General features: G+C 42.1%; 1 protein-coding gene across 2 annotated transcripts in view; it reads left to right on the top strand.

The window, feature by feature from the left end:
• Nucleotides 1–1,564: 1,564 nt before the first annotated feature.
• LOC134360322 (dual specificity mitogen-activated protein kinase kinase 6) overlaps nucleotides 1,565–23,510 on the top strand; it is a 148,110-nt gene continuing 126,164 nt past the window's right edge. Inside the window, exon 1 of one of the 2 annotated variants that reach the window (XM_063074549.1) lies at nucleotides 1,565–1,886. In XM_063074549.1, coding sequence (XP_062930619.1) covers nucleotides 1,863–1,886 — 24 coding nt within the window. In that variant the 5' untranslated portion in view covers nucleotides 1,565–1,862. The remainder of the gene's footprint in view (nucleotides 1,887–23,510) is intronic. The other variant, XM_063074548.1, reaches the window with a different exon arrangement.

Here is a 23,510-nt window from a genome sequence, read left to right as displayed (position 1 = left end):
CACAGAACAACAAATTTTATGACATATTAAACCTGATAGTGATTCTGAACTCACAGTTGTGGGCGACTGGAACCAGCTCAACATCAAAGGAACCTGAGAGAGTGGTAATCACCTCCCAGTCCATCCCAGGCTTGTCACTTCCTTCTATCCAGCAAGGATTCCTGCTGCCCTGAATATTCCCTTTTCTGCCTCCTTCCTTCTGGATGAAGTTAAAAGTCTTAAGTACAGCTTCTCCCCCACAGCTGTCAGACCCCTGAACCAATCACACCCCTCACATTCCCTTCCCGGTGATGCCACTATGCTCTTGGACTTTTAGATCTACCTTGTCATAGAGCACTACACACAGAAACAGGCTATTCAGCCCATCTAGTCCATGCCAAACTATCAGTCTGCTGAGTCCAACACACACAAAATGCTAGAGGAACTCAGCAGGCCAGGCAGCATCGATGGAAAAAAATACAGTCCATATTTCAGCCCAAAACCCTGATGAAGGGTCCCAACCCAAAATGTCAACTGTTTATTCCCCTCCATAGATGCTGCCTGTCCTGTTGAGTTCCTCCAGCAATCTGTGTATTTTGCTCTTTGTATTTACTGTTGTACTGTTCAGTTTGTGCGCTTCACACAAACTAGGAATTTCATTGCACCCAGGTGTGTATGACAATAAACTAATCCGAATCTGACGATCTAGATGATAAGCATGTTTTACATTGTATTGTAAAAATACGTTATTTTATATTTATTTATTTAGAGGGACAGTGCAGAGCTGGCCAATGAACTGACCACCCATCAACCCAAATATGAAACACTAGCACAAAACAATTTCCGATCACCAATTAACTAACTAACCGGTGTCTTTGGACTGAGCGAGGAAACCGGAGCACCCGGAGGAAACCCACGCGATTCACGGGGGTAACGTCCCTATAGACGGCGCAGGAACGGAATGCGTTATCCAGGTTTGAGTTCGAATAAATCAATTTATCAAACCCAGTGTTTGACAGGAGGCCGATATCGCATTGCACAACTTTCATCCGCAATTTTAAAGAATTATTTCTACGAGACAATGCAATGCATACCAAGATGTGCAGGAGGGACATTGAAAACAATCCTCCAGTCACTTGAACAATCACCTGATTTAGATTGCAACACACACACATACACACAAATTGATGTCAGTGAGCGGATCGTATCGGCCTAAGTATCCTGAATTGAGTGGAACAAAACCGAACCAAACAAAAATCAAATCCGTGCTTGTTATCTGCAAATGTTAGAAATTGCCCAAGATAAAAGTGTCTGGGACAAGAGTTCAGCTGACATTAATGAATTATCTACGAGTTATGTACCGGATTGTTTATGGGTTCTATTCAAATCCTAATCAAATATGCTAAAACACAATTTTAAACAACGTGTCTTCATGCATGATACACGGCAACTGCCGTTCAAATGGTAGGAAGTGTATTTGATTAAATATATTCCTCCCACCTTGTTTGAGATCAATGTTCCTTTTGCAGTTGGACTACAATTCCCAGAATGCCTTCTCCTCCAGCAGGAAGAACGCGATGACACGCTGAGAAGTTTGGAGCTGGTGAACTGAGCTCCGGCCGATCATGTAGCTGCAGCTCCGTAATTACCGAAACGGCATTTTGCAATTGCAAACCTTCTACTGTTTGCAGCTTGCTTCCGAGCTGTGCAACCGGCCATTCCCTCTGCACAGCTCGCATCTGCAAGAAATCGGTCAGGATTCCCAGGTGGATGAAAATTGGGAGGCAGCAATTTTTTTTGCATCTTTGTTGCAAAGCTGAAAAGGCAAAGTCTTTTGTGATTCCCCTCCCCCTCCCATTCCCAGCAGGGGGAAAAAGAAAAAAATGTCGCTGTCAAAAGGAGGTAAGGTTTGCACAGATATATGGGGCGATATCTGAGGAGAATGCAAAAAGAGCAGCATTTTATGCAAAATGCATTGATGCACCTTGAGCTTTGCAGTTTCAGTGCTAAGTTTCAAGGCTTGCAGAGCTGATTGCATTTCCTGTTTTAGCTGAACATACCGAATTTGCATTTTGCAGACAGGATCTTGAGGCTGGGTTTTGCTGTTCAGCTGGTCTCTGACGTATTTGCATTCCGATTACTGAGCTCAGGGTGCTTTTTTGCAAACAGATCGAGGTGCTTATGCATTACGTAAGGCATTACCAAGTGGGTGGTGTGTGTGTGTGTGGGGGGGGGTAGCGTTTAAATGCGTTGCATTGATCAACAGAGATGCGTGCAACTATAATAATTAGGATTAAGGACATTGTTTTTAAACGCGAGCTAAATCGAAAAACTTCGCAAATTGTTCCCACCAGACAAAAGTATAGTGCATAAGTCGCTTGTACCAGACAAATTTGCAAAAGTAATTTAAAAACTCGCAAAATAAGGTAGCGATGCATCTGGAATGCACAGAACTAATGCATTTCATATCAAGTTGCAAACTACAGCAAAGTATGCCGCCTTCGAATTTAATTCTGCGTGTGGTAATGCTATTCGCCTCTTTCAGTGCCGATTACACATGATACTTCAAACTATTCGAAGAGTTATACTAATATTAGACTTCGACACGCTCGGGTTTTCCTGCCAGTGTAAAATCATCCCATGTCCGCCGCTGTTTGTGTGAATTGGCCATTTATCGCCTGTAAGCACAAAGACTGGGTGCATCTGTCGCCGCCTTTTGCATCTGTTAATGAGATGGTTGCGGAGATAGCACAAGCCCCGGCAGTTCTTTCGGTGACCGATTGACAATAGCGGAGTGTCGCCTCTCGTACACCCTCCGCGGAAACTCCTCGCTCCATTAATTACCACTCACCTTTGACCAGCTCTCACAGTGACCCGCATAAGTAACCAGAGCCCCCCTGTCCTTTCAATTGTGTGTTTATCAAGGCGCGGGGTGCAAGTGTTGGGAATGTGGACTATTCCCATTGTTTTGGAGAGTTTGCATCCGGCTCCAGTGCTGGAGCGAGAATGGAAAAGCGTAAAGAACCGCCCCAACATTGCGATTCCCTTCCCGCCTCACGCCGCAGAAGAATAATGTGCACGACCAACTTCTTCTTCCAAGTAAAAGTTGGGTGTCGGGAGTCTGGCGACCCACTTTGCATCCAGTTGTGGCGTATCAGTTTAATTTTGTTTTCGTGGCGTCTTTAGGAGACCAATCTTGTCTGGGATGTTGCAAATGTCGAGAATGTCCAGTCTGTCAGGCAGTATCTAGAGAGAGAGAGAGAGAATTGGAAAAAACTGTACGTGGTCGGCATCGGGCAGAGTTGGAGATCAAGGTGCAGAGGCAGGGAAGGGTTGTGAATGCAGATCCTGGGGGATTTGTCCTTTCGCTATGTGCCGTGTCCTGAGAGATTACACGGCCTTAATGGTGGGGGGGGGGGGAATTTTGCACTGGGGCAAAGTCTCACAGTAAAAATAAACCAGAATCGGGTTTAATATCACCAATATCTGTCGTGAAACGTGTTGTTTTGTGCCAGCAGGGAAGTGCAATACAAAATACACTGAAAATTACAATTAAAATATAATGCAAATAAGTATTGCAAAATAAGTGCCACCTATTCAAGGAGGAATTTCTTAATCAGAAAACATTCAGATTCTATGCCAGTTTTTCTTTACTCCAGCTAGGATGTTGAGTCATTTCAGCATATTCAAAGCTGAGGAAGGCTAAAGTAAAAGGAAGGAGGCAGGTAAATATAGTTAGGGCCAAAGATTGGATGAGCAACCATTTTATTGAGTGGCAGAAATATGAGGCCTATTTCTGCATCTGTTTGCCAAGTCCTTAAAAGGGACGACATTGAATTAAAATGGGGCGGGTAGAGATGTAAATGGAAACAACAGATATCTTTTCTGAAATCAGCCAATGTGTTGGGGGCTTAACTGTACTGGGTTGGAAAATCACTGTACTCTTCAGAGACGTCCTGTGGGACCTTGTACCTTGCAAGCAGGCAGGCAAAATCACAGGCAAAGTAAGTGCAGCACATTCTCGGGACTGCACTTAAAATGTTGGCATGGATATTTGTGCTTGAGTCTCTGGGCAAATCCTCCGACTTGCAGGAGAGGCTGGGTGCTGTGTTCCTTCCTCTTCAGGTTCAAATTAAATTTATTATCGAAGTACATATTTGTCATTATATACAATGCAGATATTTATTTTCTTGCATACAGTCCATCCCTACTTTTTGTTCTGTAAGTTGCATCATAGTTACCTTTGAGAAAGGAGATTTGGCCACTACAACTGGGGAAATCACAACTGGATCCCACAGGTGAGAGACAGAGTTGTTAGCATTGAAGGAGCAAGAACTGCTGTAATCAGTGAGAAAATTGAGAACAATTAAAAAATATTGCAGAATGTTTTTAAAATTAAAATAATTAAATTTTTAATAGTAAATCTTTTGTAAGTTCTTTTGAAGAACTGCGGAGAAAATTTACAAGGATGCTGCCAGGAATTGAGGACCTGAGTTATAGGGAGAGGTTGAATTTATTCGCTGGAGTTTAGAAGAATGATGGGAGATTTGACAGAGGTATACAAAATTTTGATGGGTGTAGATAGAGTAAATGCAAGCAGGCTTTTTCCGCTGGGAACACACATCAAAGTTGCTGGTGAACGCAGCAGGCCAGGCAGCATCTGTAGGAAGAGGTGCAGTCGACGTTTCAGGCCGAGACCCTTCGTCAGGACTACTGCGTTCACCAGCAACTTTGATGTGTGTTGATTTCCAGCATCTGCAGAATTACTGTTGTTTATTTCCACTGGTGTTGGGTGAGACTCGAATTAGATGTCAAGAGCTGAAGGTGAAATATTTAAGGGGATGATAATGGGGAACTTCTTCATTCAGAGGGTGGTGTGATTATGGAAGCTGCCAGTGGAAGTTTAAGAGAAGTTTGACATGTAAGAGAAGTTTGGATAATATGTGCATGGGTCGGGCTTGGAGAGGTATATGGTCCAGGTGCAGGTCAGTGGGGCTAGGCATGATATAGTGGATAATTTCTGTACTGTAATATTAACTTTAACTTTATGGCTCCTATCCCATCCATTGCATTAATATGTTGTCTTTCACACCCACATGGTGAGCCAGCTAGTGAATAAGCAACGGTGCATTAACAGTGCATTAACCACTGGATAATCTCTTTTAGTGGGTTGGAGTGAGGCAATAATCTGAAATAGCAATTTAAAAAAATAAAGATAATTATATAGAATCAGAAATTAGAGACAGAGGGAGATCACGCATTCCTTTTCGTCTATGAAGGGCAAATAAAATCTAATGAGACTGATTCTGTAGGCTTGCAGTTTTGGAGGTAATCACACATTAAATGCTCCCTTTAAAGACGAAAGTTTCTGCCTCTAGAAGAAATGCCTCACCACACTCTAACCTTCCATCTATTAAATCTATAGCCCATAGTTATTTAGTTAATTTAGTATTATGTTAGGAGACTTATTTGCATTTTTGAGTTTTAGTTATTGTTGGTTCAATTTAAGGTTGCTTTTGGCAAAATAGTCTCTTTGTTTTAAGTAAAAACTCTGGGGCAAAACACATAATTTCCTTAGATAATAAATTGCAATTAACTGGGGAAAATTCATCAGTAACATTTGGGTTCACATTTTCATTTATCCAGATTTTTATCCCCACGCTCTGAGTGACATAGGCATGTATCACTTGTCTGCAGATAAGTGATTAGTCAATAGTCTGCTAATTATCTGCACTTAAAAAGTTGCATTCTTGAAGCAAACTGCATGGTTGGCATTCTGAAATACATGCTCAGCAGCATGTTTGAGTTATTGATTAAAAATTTAAATTAAAGCATCACGGTAGTGTAGTGGGTAGCGCAACACCATTGCAACTTGGGGGCTTAGCAGAGTTCAGTGTTCAATTCCGGAGCTGTCTGCAAGGAAATTGTATGTTCTCCGAGACTGCGCAGGTTTCTCTTGTGTATTTAATATTTCAGTTCTATTTGAATAATCTTGTGTGTGTACATGGTTAAGCATTCTTGTTCATTTAAATAAATTATTAAGGGTTTTATGTAAAAATACATTAATTGCATATGCCATCACACTGCCACGTGATACGTGCATGCCTTGCTTAAAGCAAACATGAACTAGACTCACAATCTGGACTCCTGTATTTTCCTTTGAATTAATTTAATGTTTTGAAGTTACAAAACACAGATTTATCCTCTGGGTGCTCTGGTTTCCTCCCACAGTTCAAAGATGTACCAGTTAGTAGGTTAACTGGTCATTGTAAATTGTCCTGTGCATAGGCTAGTGTTAAATAGCTGGGTTGCTGTGCAGTGAGGCTCGTTGGGTTGGAATGGGCCTGTTCTGTGTTGTATCTCTAAATAAATAAATCCAATCATATTTTTATTTTCTTCTTTCGACCTCTCATTTGTAGAGATTTTTGGTCTGATGCACATCCCTCTTGGAAACGGATGTAAGTGTTGCTTGCATGTGGTGCTTAGTTTATTTTCATTCCTTGGTTCTGATAAGGCCGTTCATGTAAAATCAGTTCACAATTGAATAAATGATTACTTAATAGTTGTAAGCCTATCAAAAGGATTCCAAGATTTCATTAAAGGATTATGAAATTGGTACCATGTAATTTAGTTGAGTAACATCTCAAATATCTCATCAGGATGCGAGTCCTGAAGTAGGGTTTCAGCTCGAAATGTCGACTTTATTCATTTCCATCAATGCTGCCTGACCTGCTGAGTTCCTCCAGCATTTTTGTATGTCTCTTTTTTTAAAGTAATGTTTCAATTTATTTTCAGCTGCTTGTGTTGATTTCATGGGAGGAATAGCTTGACAATTTAAGAGAGTATAAAGGAATTGAAGAGCACATGTTCTTTGGTTAATGGTAGTGATGGTACACAGGGAATATATCTTTCTATCTTCACTAAAACCTGAGGAGGGCATTGCTACTTAAGATTTAATGTAAAATTATAATTAATGTGAACATTAAATTTTTTTAATCTTTGTGAAAGAATCATAGTAATGGAAATTCTGCAGTTCCCACCCCTCTCAAAAGAATGATATTTTTCTGGGGCAGATGCAAAGAAACCTTTACATCATCACAAATCAAGTCTGAGGTGGTTTCTTCATTCACATGTAGCCCCCTTTAGTACTGTGTACATTTTCTCTAAGCAATCTTCTCCCAATGGAATATGTGATTCACTGTTTTATCATATTCAGTAAATTAAATTCTGGAAGAGAACTATCTTTACACTGCAAATGCTCCATTCAGTACTAAAACCATAGCAGAGTCCCACTGGCAGAAGGAACTGTTCTTATTGTGTCTGTCTGTTGTCAGAGGAGTTTGTACATGTGCAGGTATCTTTCAGCTTGTGGATTCAGATGTGGAAGTGCTGAATGAGAAAACATTTTGGCATCTTGTTCCAAGGTTAAGGTAGCCTATACAATATTACTTGAATTGTATTGGGTAAGATGCTGTGTTCGGTATCTATGAACTTATTGAACACACATTCCTGAATAGGCTGTTGTGGTTGTGTGCATTAGTTTTTCTGCACCATTATATAGTTCTTCCTTTTCCCAATGACCCACTTTTCTTGTGGAGACAAGTTTTAATTTTGTGTTTTTTTTAAAGAAAAAGGTTCCAGTGAGTACAGTCGCAGTTTTATGTTGCTGAATGTGCATTTTGCACAGTGAAAACTTCTCTTTCAATGATTTAAAATAGTTTCAGGTTTTCAAGTGGCTATCACAATTCTGGTTTAAAAAAAAGTTTCTGTAAATCTTATTGGGCTCTTTTTACACTGAAAGGTTTTCTTGTAGTGTTTCCGTATAACCAGAAATTAAATAAAATGATAAATTTGCATGCTTTGTATCATAGATTTGTTTGTGTTGCTCAAGAGTTATTTTAACTACATTGTTTGAAATGGAAAATGGACATTGGGCTGTACATTTAATCTGGTAATTAGCAACAATTTCCAGGAAATGTGAATAATTGGTCTATTTAGGTGACTTTTTTTTACTAAATGATAATTCTGCATTTTTTTTTTGTCATCAGCAATGCCAGCAGGTCTTTTCTGAAATGTGTCATTCCTTAGTTTGCCAGTTTCATAAATTACATTTGTCATTAGAGAAACATTACCTGACTCCTATCATTTCAGTTTTCCGTAATTTGAAACATTACTTGTTCACTTGTTGTAGCCTTTTACTAGTCTACATTTTCCATGCCTGTAATAGTTAGAATATTTCTATTCACTTTACTTGCGTACTATATCCTTTTCACACATATGCGTTCAAAATTTCTCCAGAAATCCAGTTCTCTTAAAGATTTTCAATTAAGATATTTATCCAGAAATAAGAATAATATTATAAAGAACATCTAAGGTTCTCTGAGGTGGTGTTATGTGTCATTAGAAAGTGGAGCAGAATTAGGCCATTCAGCCCATAAAGTCTCCTCTGCCATGCCATCGCGGCTGATTTATTTTCCCTCTCATCCTCGTTCTGCCTTATCCTGTAACCTTTGACACCCTTACTCATCAAAAACACATCCACCACTGCCTTAAATATATCCATGGACTTGGTTTCCACAGATCCATCACACTCTGGCTAAAGAAATTCCTCCTCATCTCTGTTCTAAAGATCATTCAGGAATGATGGAGTGTGGCAGTTAAGTTTGCAGACGAGTAACCGAGAAACCTGCACTGAGAATCCAGATACGAGTTCAATTCCTGAAATTATAACTATGAAATTTAAAACCTAGTTATTTTAAATGATGACCACAAAATCTACCATCTGATTTTCTAATTGGTTGTCTTCTTTATGCCAAGACTGCTCTGATAGAATCTCCCAAGCTTGCGGCCTTTACTACCAATGACCTATACAGCAGGCACATGGGAATACAACCACGTGGAAGTTGCCTCCAAGTCACACACTATATATTATCATTACTGAGTCTAAATGTTGGAATTCTCTACCCATTTTCTTTAAAGTTTCTTTTAAGATGGATCATTTGGCTCCTAGATGGAAACAAACTAACAGATACAGTAGGTATCTATTGGTGTCATTGCATCAATTTTACGTCTGTGCAGACATCATCATTATAGCTTTCATAAAAATTGTTCTCATAACTTTACTCAACTTCACTTGCCCCATCATTGAAATGTTCACACAACTTATGGAATCGCATTCAAGGATTCTTCATCTCATGTTCTTGATATTTATTGCTTTCTTTATTTATTATTTTTTGCATTTGCATAGTTTGTCTTTTGCTTCCTGGTTGAATGCCCAAGATGGTGCAGTCTATCTTTGATTCTGTTGTGGATATTATTCTATGGATTTATTGAGTATGCCTGCAAGAAAATGAACTTCAGGGTTATATGTGGTGACATAGGTACTTTGATAATAAATTTACTTTGAACATTAATCTTTGATCTTTTGTAGCGGTTCACGTTCCACTTCAGGCTCGTGTCAAACAGGCTGTAGATGAACTGAGCAATGTAATCAACAGGCATGAAACAGCACATCCTGATGCCTTCCCCTTCATTTTGGGGAATTTTAACCAGGCTAGTTTGATAAAGTCGCAAAATAATTATTATTAACAAATCACCTGTGGTACCAGAGGAAATAACACACTGTTACACTAAGGTCAAGTGTGCCTACAGTGCTATCCTATGCCCACACTTTGGTAAGTCTGACCACTTGGCTGTACTTCTATTCCCTGAGTATAGGCAGAGTTCACACATATGCGTTCAAGACTTCAGCACCAGTAGTGAGGACCAAGAAGGTATGGAAGGGAGGCACAAGAGTGCTTACAGGATTGCTTTGAATTGGTGGACTAGACTGTGTTCAGAGAGTCATCTTTGAGCCTGAACGAGTATGCCACAGTTGTCAGTGACTTCATTAAAACCTGTGTGTACTTGTGAAAACTTGCTGTCCATTTCCAAACCAAAAGCAGTGGATGAACCAGGAGGTCCATAGTCTGCTGAGGGCTAGATCTTTGGCATTTACGTGGTGATCCAGGTCTGTATAAGAAAACTAGTTATGACTTGCCGAGAGTTATTTCAAGAGCCAAGAAACAATTGTGAGAGAGGATAGAGGCCACATGGGATGCATATCGACTCTGGCAGGTTTGTAGACTGTCACTTTGTATAAAACAAAACCTGAAATCATGAATGGCTGTGATGCTTCACTACCAGATGAGCTCAATGCCTCTTGTACTCGCTTTGAAAGGGAGAATAAAACCACGGCTATGAGGATCCCTGCAGCATTTGATGACCCTGTGATCTCTGTCTCAGAGGCTGATGTCAGGCCGACTTTCAAAGAGGGTGAACCCATGCAAGGCCGATGGAGTACCTGGTAAGGCTCTGAATACTCCCGCCAGTTGGTTAGCACAGGTTTTCAAAGACATTTTCAATCTCTCACTGCTACATTGGGAAGTTCTGACCTGCTTCAAAAGGGCAACCATTATACCAGTGCCTGAGGAGCAGCGTGAGCTGCCTCGGGTAACATTCATATCTACTGTGATGAAATGCATTGAGAGGTTGGTCGTGCCTAGAACCAACACCTGTCTCAGGATGGACCTGGACCCACTTCAGTTTGCCTACCGCCACAATAGGTCTACAGCTGACGTGATCGCAGCGGCTCTCCACGCAGCCTGGGATCACCGAGACAATGCAAGTGCCTGAGTCAGGATGCTGTTTATTGACCATAGCTCAGCATTTAACAACGTCATTCCTATGGTCCTGATCAAAAAGCTACAGAACCTGGGCCAATGTACCTCCCTTTGCAACTGGATCCTCAACTTTCTGACTGGAAGAGCACAATTTGTGTGGATTTGAAATAACATCACCTCGCTGATAGTCAAAGTTGTCACTCCACAGGTATGTGTGCTTTAGCCCAATGCTGTACTCTGTTTGCCCCCATGATTGTGTGGCTAGGCGTAGCTCAAATGCCATCTATAAATTTGATGATACAACCATTGTTGGCAGAATTTCAGTTGGTGACGAAAGGGTGTACACCAGTTCGATGAGTGGTGTCACAACAGCAACTGGGCACTCAACGTCAGCAAGACCAAAGAGCTGATTGTGGACTTCAGAAAGGCTAAGTTGAGGGAACGCACACCATTCCTCATAGAGGGATTAGAAGTGGAGAGAGTGAGCAATTTCAAGTTCCTGTGTGTCAGTGTCTCTGAGGACCTAACCTGGTCAGAACATGTTGATGCAACTGTAAAGGAGGCAAGACAGTGGCTATATTTCATTAGGCGTTTGAGGGGATTTGGTTTGTCAGGTAAAACACTCAAACTTCTCCAGATGTATCATGGAGAGCATTCTGACTGGCTGCATCACCGTCTGGTTTTGGGGGGTGGGGGCAGGGTAAGTGCACAAGATCAAAGTATTGCAGAAACCTGTAAAATTAGCTCCATCATTGGTACTAGTCTCCGTAATATCCAAGGCTGCTTCAGGGAGCGGTGTCTTAGGAAGGCGGTGTCCATCATTAGGGACTCCCACCACCCAATACGTGCCTTATTCACACTATTACTGTCAGGAAGGAGGTACAGAAGCCTGAAGACACACGCTCAGCGATTGAAGAACAGCTTCTTCCCCTCTGCCACCTGATTTCTGAATGGACATTGAACCTCCTCACTGCTTTGTTATTCCTGTTTATTTGCTCTACTTATTTTAACTATTTAATAGACATGTATATACTTAATGTAACTCAGTTTTTCTTCTTTATATTTATTTATCATGTATTTCGTTGTACTGCTGCCATAAAGTTAACAAATTTCACACCATATGTCGGTGATACTAAATCTGATTCTGAAGAAGAAAAGGTACTCGTTTTACTGAAACTTAAAATATAAACGTGAACTCCTTAAACTGTTCGAACATAAAAAGATTCCTAGAAGAAAATACAAATTGTAATCATTTAAAAGCAAATGTAAAATAAAAAATCTGTAGCATATATCAAGAGCACAGCTACTGGGGGAAAAAAAAAACTTTTGAAAAGTATTTACATGGAAGTTTTGAAGCAACGTGTTAGCTGCTTCAATTCATTTCTGGAAGTCCAGATCTTTAGCATACAAATAATGTAAATGCCACATAAATCAGCACTAAAATGTGTCTTTTATGTACACTGATTTTGACACTGCACGAGGCAGTGTGGTAGTGCCTTTGATTGCCGATTGGGTTCAGTTCCTGCTGCTCCAGGTAAGGAGTTTGTACATTTTCCCTGTGATCATGTGGGTTTTCTCTGGGTGCTCCAGTTTCCTCCCACATTCCAAAGATGTACAGTCCAGGTTAGTGAGTTGTGGGCAGGCTATGTTGGCGCTGGAAGTGGAGCGACACTTCCAGGCTGTCCAGCACAATTCTCATTCGATTTGATGCAAATGATGCTTTTCAATATGTACATATATAGAAACACGACAAAATAAAGCCAATCTTGAATCTGTAATCTTTTGAATTTTTTTCTAAGCTCATAACAAATTTCATGACATATGCCGGTGATACTAAACCCAATTCTGACTCTGTATCCACATAGATGAAAATCAGAGTGAAAACTGCAGTTGTTAGAAATCTGAATTAAAATAAATGCTGGAAATAGTTGGCAGAACAGGCAGTATTAGTGGAAAGAGAAACAGTTAACATTTCAAGTTGAATATATTAACACTGTTTTTCTATCCACTATATTGTGAAATCGTTGAAAGATTTTAGTGTGATATATATTTAGAATTAAGAAAAGTGGTCTAAGTCGTTGAAATATTTAGGAATAATTTTAAGATTTAATTTTCAATTGAAAATTATTTTGAACTTTATTTATTGGCACCTAGAAATGGATTTCAGTTTCATAATGTGACTATAAATTTAGAGGCATTTTCTATAATCCCTCAAATTTAACAAAATTCCTTGGGGTTTGGAAGGTGATGTCATTCCCCATTCAAAGCTCATTTTGGAGTTTTATAGGGGATGTGGCACATATTGTCTTGGGAGTGTTGAGTCCCACTGTAAATCTTACTAATTTCCTCTTTTTTTCCCACCTCCTGATTTCCCTCGCATTCCAAACTGGCCACTTAAAGCTCCATAGATCCATCTTTACACAGCGATATTATTGCTATTATGTTCCTTAATTTCCAGGCAGAAATAATAATCCTGAGAAAGTAGCATTGATAGAATCAACAATTATCATGAGCCGTCAGAAATTAATTGTAACTTCCAAAGTATGGGCAGTTCAAAGTAGAAATCCAGGAGATGCTGTTATTGATTTCTTGCTGCTCCATGGGGCTTCTCCCTTCTATTGGTTACTACAAGGGGAAACAGTGCAATTCACGAACATTAATGAGCTTATAGGAGCTTCAGGTATATACACATTATTCTTGTAGGAAATTGCCCTGAAAATATTTGCTTCTTGAAATCTCAGCTTATTTTACAGATATCTGAGCAAGAATTAGTAACCTCTGGCTCTTTTTTTTAAAACAATCAATGTAGATAATTCATTTTCAGGATTTGCTCCAAATTTTATTTTGGAAAATGTTGAAAATATTTATCGAATATTTTACTTTTAGATCCTTAGTTTGCAGCACAGGACACCAATGATATGGAAAATTGACGCAAATTCAAGTTAGGGAATATTTCAAGTTAGTATTAATAAAATGTTTAATGGTATTCATTAATAACTAGAATTTTCCCTTGCATCTGGGATGCATTATGTAGAATATTTAATGTACTTGAAGTATTGCAGCAATGGACTGCAGAATGACATGATGTGGCTATTTATCAAAAATGTGCATTTCTGACTTAAGAAATCGGCTTAGGCATAGTTGTCAGGAACAGAACCATTATGAAACCCAGTGACTGCCTGTGTTTCGTTCTCCGTTGTCATTTGCTACTCCTGTTGCAAAATGCCAGGGATCCTTTTGAATTGAGCTACAGTTGACACCACCAATAAGAGTAAATACTGTAAAAATTTATTAAAGTATGCACCATAAAATTGTTTAGCTAGTTGATGCAAGTGTGTTTACCAGATATTGTTGTAACTTTTAAGCGTGTCTAAATCAGGACATTGAAAGTGTACTATAACCTTTAAAGGCAGTGTTTCCTCCTCATCATTGCAGAAGTAGTTTTCCATCTATTTGGTCCTTGTTTTCAGTTTGGTACCAACGCACTGCATAAAAACATGCAGACGTCAAGAAGCTTAGTTGTTTTTCTGACTAAACATCAAAATGGGGGAGAAATATGATCCAAGTGTCTTTGTGGAATGTTTGTTGGTGCCCCATGTGGTGGTTTGAGTATCTCAGAAACTGCTGATCTGCTGGGTTTCACACACGACGTTCTTTTAGAGTTTACAGAGAATGGTGGGAAAACAAACAAAAAAAAATCCAGTGAGTGGCAGTTCTGTGGGCAAAATCGCCTCGTTAATGAGGGAGATCAGAGGAGAATGGCCAGACTTGTTCAAGCTGACTGGAAGGCAACAGTAACTCAAAAGTTCAAAGTAAATTTTATTATCAAACTACATAGAGCTGATTATGGATTTCAGAAAGGGTAAGATGAGGGAACGCAAACTAATCCTCCGAGGGATCGGAGGTGGAGAGAGTGAGCAATTTCAAGTTCCTGTTTGTCAATATCTCTGAGGACCGAACTCGGATGTATCTTTTTGATGCAGCTATAAATAAGGCAAGACAGCAGCTATATTTCATTCCTAGGAAGAGGTACAGTCGACGTTTCAGGCCGAGACCCTTCGTCCTGACGAAGGGTCTCGGCCTGAAACGTCGACTGTACCTCTTCCTAGAGATGCTGCCTGGCCTGCTGCGTTCACCAGCAACTTTGATGTGTGTTGCTTGAATTTCCAGCATCTGCAGAATTCCTGTTGTTAGCTATATTTCATTAGGAATTTGAGGAGGTTTGGCTTGTTACCAAAAACACTTAAAAACTTCTACCTGTGTACTGTGGAGAGCATGCTGACTGACTGCATCACTGTCTGGTATGGCGGGGGGGGGCGCGGGGTGTGCGTGGCTACTGCACAAGATCGCTATAAGTTGCAGAAACTTGTAAAATTAGTCAGCTCTATCATGGGTACCAGCCTCCGTAGCATCCAAGACATCTCCAAGGAGCAGTTTGCCTTCGGAAGGCAGCGTCCATCATTAAGTATCCCCACTCCCAGGAAATGCCCTCTTCTCATTGTTACCGTCAGGAAGGAGGTACAGAAGCCTGAAGGCACAGGCGCACAGCGATTCAGGAACAGCTTCTTGCCCTCTGCCATACGATTTCAAAATGGACATTGAATGCATAAACACTACTTCACTAATTTTATTTGTTTTTTTTTGTTTGCATTACTCATTTTAACTGAACTAATACATATATTTTTAAAATTAATTTTTTTTTGTGTTTCTACAATACAGCAACAAAAAACCCCATCAACAAAATGGAGATTTATACAGTGCAAAACAAACGTGTCCAATATATAATTCATAACAATAAGGAAAAAGCACCTAAAATAAAATCATATATAATTGGTGTCCTCCCCACCCTCCCACACTGAAACCCCAGGCCAACCATCTCTATGTATAAAAGAAAAATTAATCAGAACATTCAACCCCACAGAGCTGTAAATATATAAATATAAAAAGAAAATATAATGCTGACTACCAAAACTATAATGTAATTCACAACAAAAAAACCGTAAAACTTACAGGGGGCAAAAAAAGCTGAAAGTAAGGGATTGTAGTACCAAAAAAAAATAAACTTAATTTAAAGAGGAGTTATGGAAATATTCAAGAAAAGGTCCCCACACCTTATGAAACTTTGTCTATATATATATTATAAAACTAATTCAGTTTTTTTCTTGCTTGTATTTCATTGTACTGCTATGTAAAGTTAATAAATTTCATGACATATGCCTGGTGATATTAAGCCTGATTCTGATATGTCACCATATACAACTATTCATTTTCTTATGGGCATACTCAATAAATCTATAGAATAATAACCATAACAGATTCAGTGAAAGACTGCCAATCAGGGCGTTCAGCCAGAGTGCAGAAGACAGCAAACTGTGCAAATAACCACGTGTTACAACAGTTCAGTACAGAATCTTGAATCTTGAAGTGGGTGGGCTACAGCAGGGGCCCCCAATCTTTTGCGTACCGCGGACCAGTTTAATATTGACAGTATGCTTGCGGACCGGCTGACGGGGGAGGGGGGTGTTCAAGTTCAACAGTACATTACGGGGAATGAGGAAAGGTGCATCTGACTCGTATCATTTCTGCGCGGCCCAGTAGCTTATGCTCACGGCCCGGTACCGGTCCGCGGCCTGGTGGCTGGGGACTACTGGGCTACAGCAGCAGAAGATCACAAAAATGTACTCGGTGGCCACTTCGTTAGGTACAGCAACACATGCTAAATGTTGGAGGAACTCGGCAGGCCAGACAAGCCCCGATGAAGTGTCTCGGCCTGAAACGTCGAGATAAACTGTCCCAGTATCACCTGCCTTACTTACACTGGTGACCTTTGTGTTCCTGCTTGGCATCTTTCAGCTTTTGTCTCCATCCTCATCTTCAGCCTCTCCACAGGGTAAAATCTGTCTCCTGTCTGCATTTTCCTTATTATTTGTCTGCTTCCATCTGTCGTGTCTCCCAACTACCCCCCCCCCAGCTTAACCCAACCTGATCAGATTTGATCTGTATGTCATCTCATCCTCTTCTTGGTTCACCAATTGTCTCAATGCTCCTCCTCTCCTTTTTACACTAGCTATTTCAAATATTGTTTATTAGATCGTATTTATTTTCATTTGCATAATTTGTCTTTTGCACTTTGGTTGTTTGTCACTTTATATGTAGTTTTTCATAAATCCTATTGTATTTCTTTATTTTCATGTAAATACCTGTAAGAAAACGAGTTTCGAGGTAGTATATGGTGACGTATATGTACGTAGCCTCTCCGATAGCAAGCCTCATGTAGGGCCTCCATGCTGGCGACACATGGGGACTGAACTCCTTTCGGACTCCAGCTGCACCTCGGAGGACGGGGAGGAGGTCTGGCCCCAGGCACGCTTAGCCCGTGGGCCCACCAGCGCGTGGACAGCCCTGTCGCTGGAGAACCAGATCCCCAACTAGGGGTAAATAGCCTCGCTGCTTTGTGGGCAGCTGCGGGAGAGACGAAGGTTACGGGAGTAAACCAGACCGCAAATCCGGAGTGGAGTCTCTAAGGTGGCTGGACATCACTGCACATCCTTCTGGCAGTTCCTGCAGCCAAGTTGGTGCCAAATGTAATGCTTCATAAGCTTTCGTTTGGACTACACCGGTGAGGCAGAGAGAGGGATCTTGAGAACTGGGCATCTCAGGACCTCCATACCTTCTGCCCAGGCTTGTGATGATGATGATAATCACCCGTTGTCCTTCGAGTGAGACAGATGCCAACCATTATGTACTTTGATAATAAATTTACTTTGAACTTTGGCCTTTTCCCCCCTCTTCACTCTCAGTCCTGGTGCAGATTTTTGAACTGAATCGTCTACAGTTCTTTTCGCCTCTTATTTCTCTCCCCCCTCCCCAAACAACCTAACCTCCCACAGATGAGTTCTGCCAGTAGATTGTCTGTTGCTCCAGGTTCCAGCCTCTGCGGTATCCTGGTATATTCTATTGATCACCCACGGAAAGGGCCTGGACTGATTTGGAGAGAGACCTTCCCTTAGGCAGCTTTAGGTTTCCCACATCATATTCCTGAGGAGTTTGTCGGCATGCTAAGTTGGTGCCAGAATGTGTGGTACACTTGCGGGCTGCTCCCAGCGTGTCCTTTGGTGGTGTTGGGCGTTAATGCAAACCACACATTTCACTATGCTTCAGTGTAAACATAGCGCAAAAGTCTTAGGCATATATCTGTAGCTAGAGTGCCTAAGACTTTTGCACAGCACTGTAGTAATTTTATGTATTGCACTGTGCTGCTGCCGCAAAAAAGAAACAAGTTTCATGACGTGTGGGTGATGATAACCCCATTTCTAACATGAGTTTCTGTTGTCGACTGAGATTGGGAAGGGGGCGGGGGGGGATCGTGGTTGGGTAAAGAAGGGAGAAGGGAAGGAGTGGGAAGCACCAGAGAGACATTCTGTAATGATCAATAAACCAATTGTTTGGAATCAAATGACCTGCCTGGGCTGGATAATGCTTCACCCACGCTACTCCCTGACCCTGGCACTCCTTCTCTGCCACCTGTCCCACACCCCTCCCGCGGTGCCTCACCCTCGCCATTCCCAACACCCTTTGTTCCCACATGGCTCTACACTGGCAAACACTGCAGTATTTGGGCACCCTAGCTGTAATATACTGTATGTGCTTAAAACTTTTCTGTATGTGTGATAAATAGATGAGTCTGAATCTGAATTATACAGACACATAAACAATGTGTCACTGGCTGAACACAATTTGCTGTGTTTTGAAGTGATGTCTCACTTAAGGGGTCCTTTAGTCATATAACGTATGACTAACCACTGGGTAGGTTGCACAGGAGGTTTGTGGGTGGCAGCTCTGAGCCAGTCAGGCTCGGTAAGAATGTTAATTCTGTCGGGAAGATTTTGGAAACAAACAGACACTACTGGCTGGAAAGAGAGCAAATTAATTGTAAATTTATCAAATTGGAATGGGAGCCCTGGCTGGGACTGGTATTGTCACACTTACAGTGCTAACAATTTAATTTGTTCTCTTGTCTCGGACTATACAGTGAAGCTCAACTTGTAACACACTCAAAATGCCGGAGGAACTCAGCAAGCCAGGCAGCCGTGGAATAAAAGTACAGTTGACCGTAATTTTAAATCTCTTCTCATCTTTTTTTTCCCTCCAGGACTGCCGAAGGGTTTTGGCCCAAAACGTCAATTGTACTCTTCTCCATAGATGCTGCCTGGCCTGCTGAGTTCTTCCAACAATTTATGTGTGTTGCTTGGATTTCCAGCATCTGCAGATTTTTCTCTTGCTTGTGAAGTTCAGTTTGTGATGTTTTGACTGGATGTGAAGCAATTTTCAGACCCAGAATATAACCCTTTTTTTTTCGCTACACGGAGTATTTAAGGGCGCACTGAAGACCAAGATGAATTGTTCTTATATCTTGTATGTTAAGATGGGCTTTTCAGATGTCATAATCTACGTCAGCGTGGCCTTGAACCTTGTCTGCCAGCCCTTCACTTTCTCTGTAACTGTCGCCCTTCACTTTCTCTGTAACTGTCACACCTCACTCTATTCTGTTGTCGCTTTTCCCTTGCATTACCTCCAGTACTGGGGTGATGAAATGATCTGTATGGAAGACATGCAGAACAAAATTTTCACTGTATTAGAATCCGATGTACAAACTCTCCTCATGGCACATGCCCTCTAATGCAGGCAGCATCCCGGTAAACCTCTTCTGCACTCTTTCCAAGGTTGCCACATCTTTCCTGTAATGGGGATGGCCCGAATTGCATACAATTTCCATGGATAATCAAGGATTTTGCCTCAGCAAAGGAATACTAGGGACCACCTCTTGCACTACTGTGGACTTGTCTCTGATTATGTCCAATTTTGCACTAGAGTCTTGTTTTTGCACAGTATTTTTTTCTCTGTGGCTTCACTGTATTGTGGCTGCTCCTGACACAATCCTGTCTGGTTTGATTTGATGCAAATGAGGCATTTAACTGAACCGAATTTCTCTTTTAAAAAGCTGACCTCTCTTTATCTCTGAATACTGGATTGAAGACTGCTAAAGAGAAAGAGAAGTAAAGAGAACTGGAATAAATCAGGCACTTTTAGGTTTGTGAGGCTGTGACTGGTGGGTTGCTGCTGGATTTGGTGCTTGGGGCCTTGGCTGTTCGTGATCTTTTGGTGATTTGGATGAAGGGAGAATTATGTGCGTTGTATCCAAGTTTACGAATGATACAAAACTAGGTGGCATTATGAGCTGCAAGAAGGATGCAGGAAGATTCAGGGGGATATAGGAAGGTTAAGTGAATGGACAGAAGAATGCTGGTGTGGAAAATCTAGGTCATGCACCTTGGGGAGAAATAGAAATGGGAATTTTTTTTTAATGTGGTAAGTGTTGGAGGGGTGTTGGCGTTCAGACAGACTTTGATCCTAATGAGAATGCATCTGGAATACTTTTTATGGATTTTAACTCACTCTACAGAAGGGAGTGCAGCAGGGATACACGGCAGATTGACTCCTGGGATGGAAACTTAGTCATGTGATAGTCCCACCGTGCAGATTGTAGTGAACGTGTGAAGTTGTCTGCTGGTTGCTGAGTATGTTCAAGAGATTGATTGATTTTTGAGGAATAAGGAGAATGGGGATTTGTGGTAAGTGGTACTGAGGTAAATAGATCAGCTGATATCTTACTGGAGCAGTCACAAGTGGGCTGAATGGCCTACTCCTATTTATATTATGTTTTTATGGTGCAGGTACAGTAAACCTTGTTCACACAGACCTTAGTGCTGCATTTGCCTGTGCTAGGCCCCTTTTCTGTCCTGTGATGGTCGTCCGTCGTATCCAATGGCGACGAGCTGCCTGCACGAGAGAATTTTTAACGTGGAAATACAATTGCATTGGGACATTTCTACTCTCTTGACCTTGAAAGTCCATTAGTAGGAGTAGTCATCACTAACTGGGGTCTTGCTTGATTGCAGTGGATGACCGTGACTATTTCTGTGCCTTGCCATGCCCTGTGCTCTCCACTAAGCGTGGTAGAATAGCCTTCTAGGCTATTGGATCTCACTATTGATCTAATTTTTAAAAATGTATTCATTTACGGGATGTGGGCGTTGCCAGCTAAGCCAGCATTTATTGTCCATCCCTAGTTGCCCTTGAGAAGGTGGTGATGAGCTGCCTTCTTGAACCGCTGCAGTCCCTGAGGTGCAGGTACACCCACAGTGCTGTTAGGGAGGGAATTCCATGATTTTGACCCAGCGACAATGAAGGAACGGCGATATGTTTCCAAGTCAGGACGGTGAGTGACTTGGAGGGGGATTTCCAAGTGGTGGTGTTCCCAGGTATCTTCTGTTCTCGTCCTAGATGCTAGTGGTCGTGGGTCTGGAAGGTGTTGCCTTAGAAACCTTGGTGTGTTGTTGCATTGCATCTTGTAGACAGTACACACTGTTCGTCGATGGTGGAGGGATTGGATGTTTGTGGAAGGGGTACCAGTCTAGTGGGCTGCCTTGTACTGGATGTTGTGAAGCTTCTTGAGTGTTGATGGAGCTGAACTCATCCAGACGAGTGGCGAATATTCCATTACACTCCTGACCTGAGCCTTGTAGATGGTGGACAGGCTTTGGGGAGTCAGGAGGTGAGTTACACGCTGCAGGATTCCTAGCCTTTGACCTGCTGTGGTAGCCATGGTGTTTATCTGGCTAGACCAGTTCAGCTTCCTGTCAATGGTAACCCCCAGGATGTCAATAGTAGGGGATTCAGTGATGGTGATGCCACTGAATGTCGAGGGATGATGGTTAGCGCCTGTCTTGTTAGAGATGGTCATTGCCTGGCACTTAACATGGCTGGAAAATGTTACTTGCCACTTGCCACTGGATTTTGTCCAGGTCCTGCTACATTTGGGTATGAACTGCTTCACTATCTGAGGAGTCACGAATGGTGCAGAACATTGTGCAGTTATCTGCAAACATCCCCACTTCTGACCTTATGAGTGAAGGAAGGTCATTAATGAAGGAGCTGAAGACGGGGTCCTAGGACACTTCTCTGAGGAACTCCTGCAGTGATGTCCTGAGGATGAGATGGTTGACCTCCAACCACCACAACCATCTTCGTTCGTGTCAGGTATGATTCCAACCAGTGGAGGGTTTTCCCACTAATTCCCATTGACTCCATTTTGGCTCGGGCACCTTGATGCCATACTTGGTCAAATGCTGCCTTGATGTCGAGGGCCATCACTCTCATCTCACCTCTGGTATTTAGCTCTTTGGTCCATGTTTGGACCAAGGAGGTGATGAGGTCAGGAGCTGTGTGGTCTTGATGGAGATCCATGAGCAGGTTATTGCCGAGTAGGTACTACATGATAGCACTGTTGATGACCCCCTTCCATTACTTTGATGATTGAGAGCAGGCTGATAGGGTGGTAATTGGCCGGGTTGGACTTGTCCTGTTTCTTCTGTACTGGGCAATTGTCCACATTGCCAGGCAGATGCAGGTGTTGTAGCTGTACTGGAACAGTTTGGCTAGTCGTGAGGCAAGATCTGGAGCACAAGTCTTCAGGACTGCTGCTGAGCTTGTTTCTGGGCCCATTGCCTTCGCAGTATCCAGTGCTTTCAGCCGTTTCTTGATGTCATCCGCCCAGTCTGCCAGAGATGACTTGCTAGGACAGACAGATTCCTATCTCAGCAGGCTATGTGGCTCGCCAGCAGCCCTCACCTGGTCTAGCTCATTTGTGGAAGCGGTGTGGCTGCTGTCACATGTAGACAGCTACTTGGAGCCACAGGTGAGAGCTGGGTGTCCGGTGAGGACCAAGGGTGGATGAGCTGTCCCAGAATGGACATGACAAGCCCCTTCAGTAGAGGTGCTAAACCTCCCAGGACACCCCATATACCCCTTTTCCGTCCTGTTAGCTGTAGAAATGCCTTTTACTTACAATTGTCTCTGCCTATGCCCCCACCTCTGGCAGCTCACTCCAGTTGATCTCCCTCTGTGTACCCTTGGGTCTCTGCTCTAAGCTTAAACCAGTGCCCTCTAAATCCAGACTCCCCCACCCTGTACTGTTCGACTTACACGAGGATATCTTGAGAGCGGAAAAACAATTCCGATTGACGATAGAGACGGAATCGGATGAACGTCATGTCTGGCGCAGTTTGCAGGCTGTTACTTCCGACAAAGTGAAACCTAAAGTCGTGAATGGCTGTGGCGCTTCTCTCCCGGATGAGCCCAACACCTTTGAAAGGGAGAATAAAACTGCATCGATGTGAATTCCTACAGTATCTGATGAGCTCGTGATCTCTTTTCTCGGAGGCCAACGTCAGAACATATTTCAACCTTCACAAGGCGTCAGGCCCTGATGGTGTACCTGGTAGGGGAACTAACTGAATGGGGGTGTTCAAGGGCATCTTCAGTCTCTCACTGCTGAGGTCGGAGGTTCCCACCTGCATCAAAAGGACAACAATCATTACCAGTGCCACAATAGGTCTACAGTGGAGGTAATGTCATTGTTTCTCCACTTGGCCTTGGATCATCTGGATAATAGTAATATCTGTGTCAGGCTGCTGTTTATTAATTGCAGCTTAGTGTTCAAAACAATCGTCCCCTTGGTTCTAATTGACAAGCTCCAAAACCTGGGTCTCTGTACCTTCATCTGCAGCTGGATCCTTGGCTTCCTCACGAGGAGACCACAGTCTGTGCAGATCAGAAGTCACATTTCCTCTTTGCTGACAATCAGCATTGGTGCACCTCAAGGATGTGTGCTTGGCTCACTGCTCTAGTCTCTCTACACTCCACGATTGTGTGGCTGTGCACAGCTCCAACACCATCTATAAATTAGCCAGTGACACAACTATTGCTGGCAGAATTTTGGATGGTGTTGAAGAGGTGTACGAGGGTGAG

Source organism: Mobula hypostoma, chromosome 22, assembly GCF_963921235.1.
Source record: "Mobula hypostoma chromosome 22, sMobHyp1.1, whole genome shotgun sequence".
NCBI classification, from domain to species: domain Eukaryota; kingdom Metazoa; phylum Chordata; class Chondrichthyes; order Myliobatiformes; family Myliobatidae; genus Mobula; species Mobula hypostoma.
This window is presented reverse-complemented; position numbering and strand designations above follow the sequence as displayed.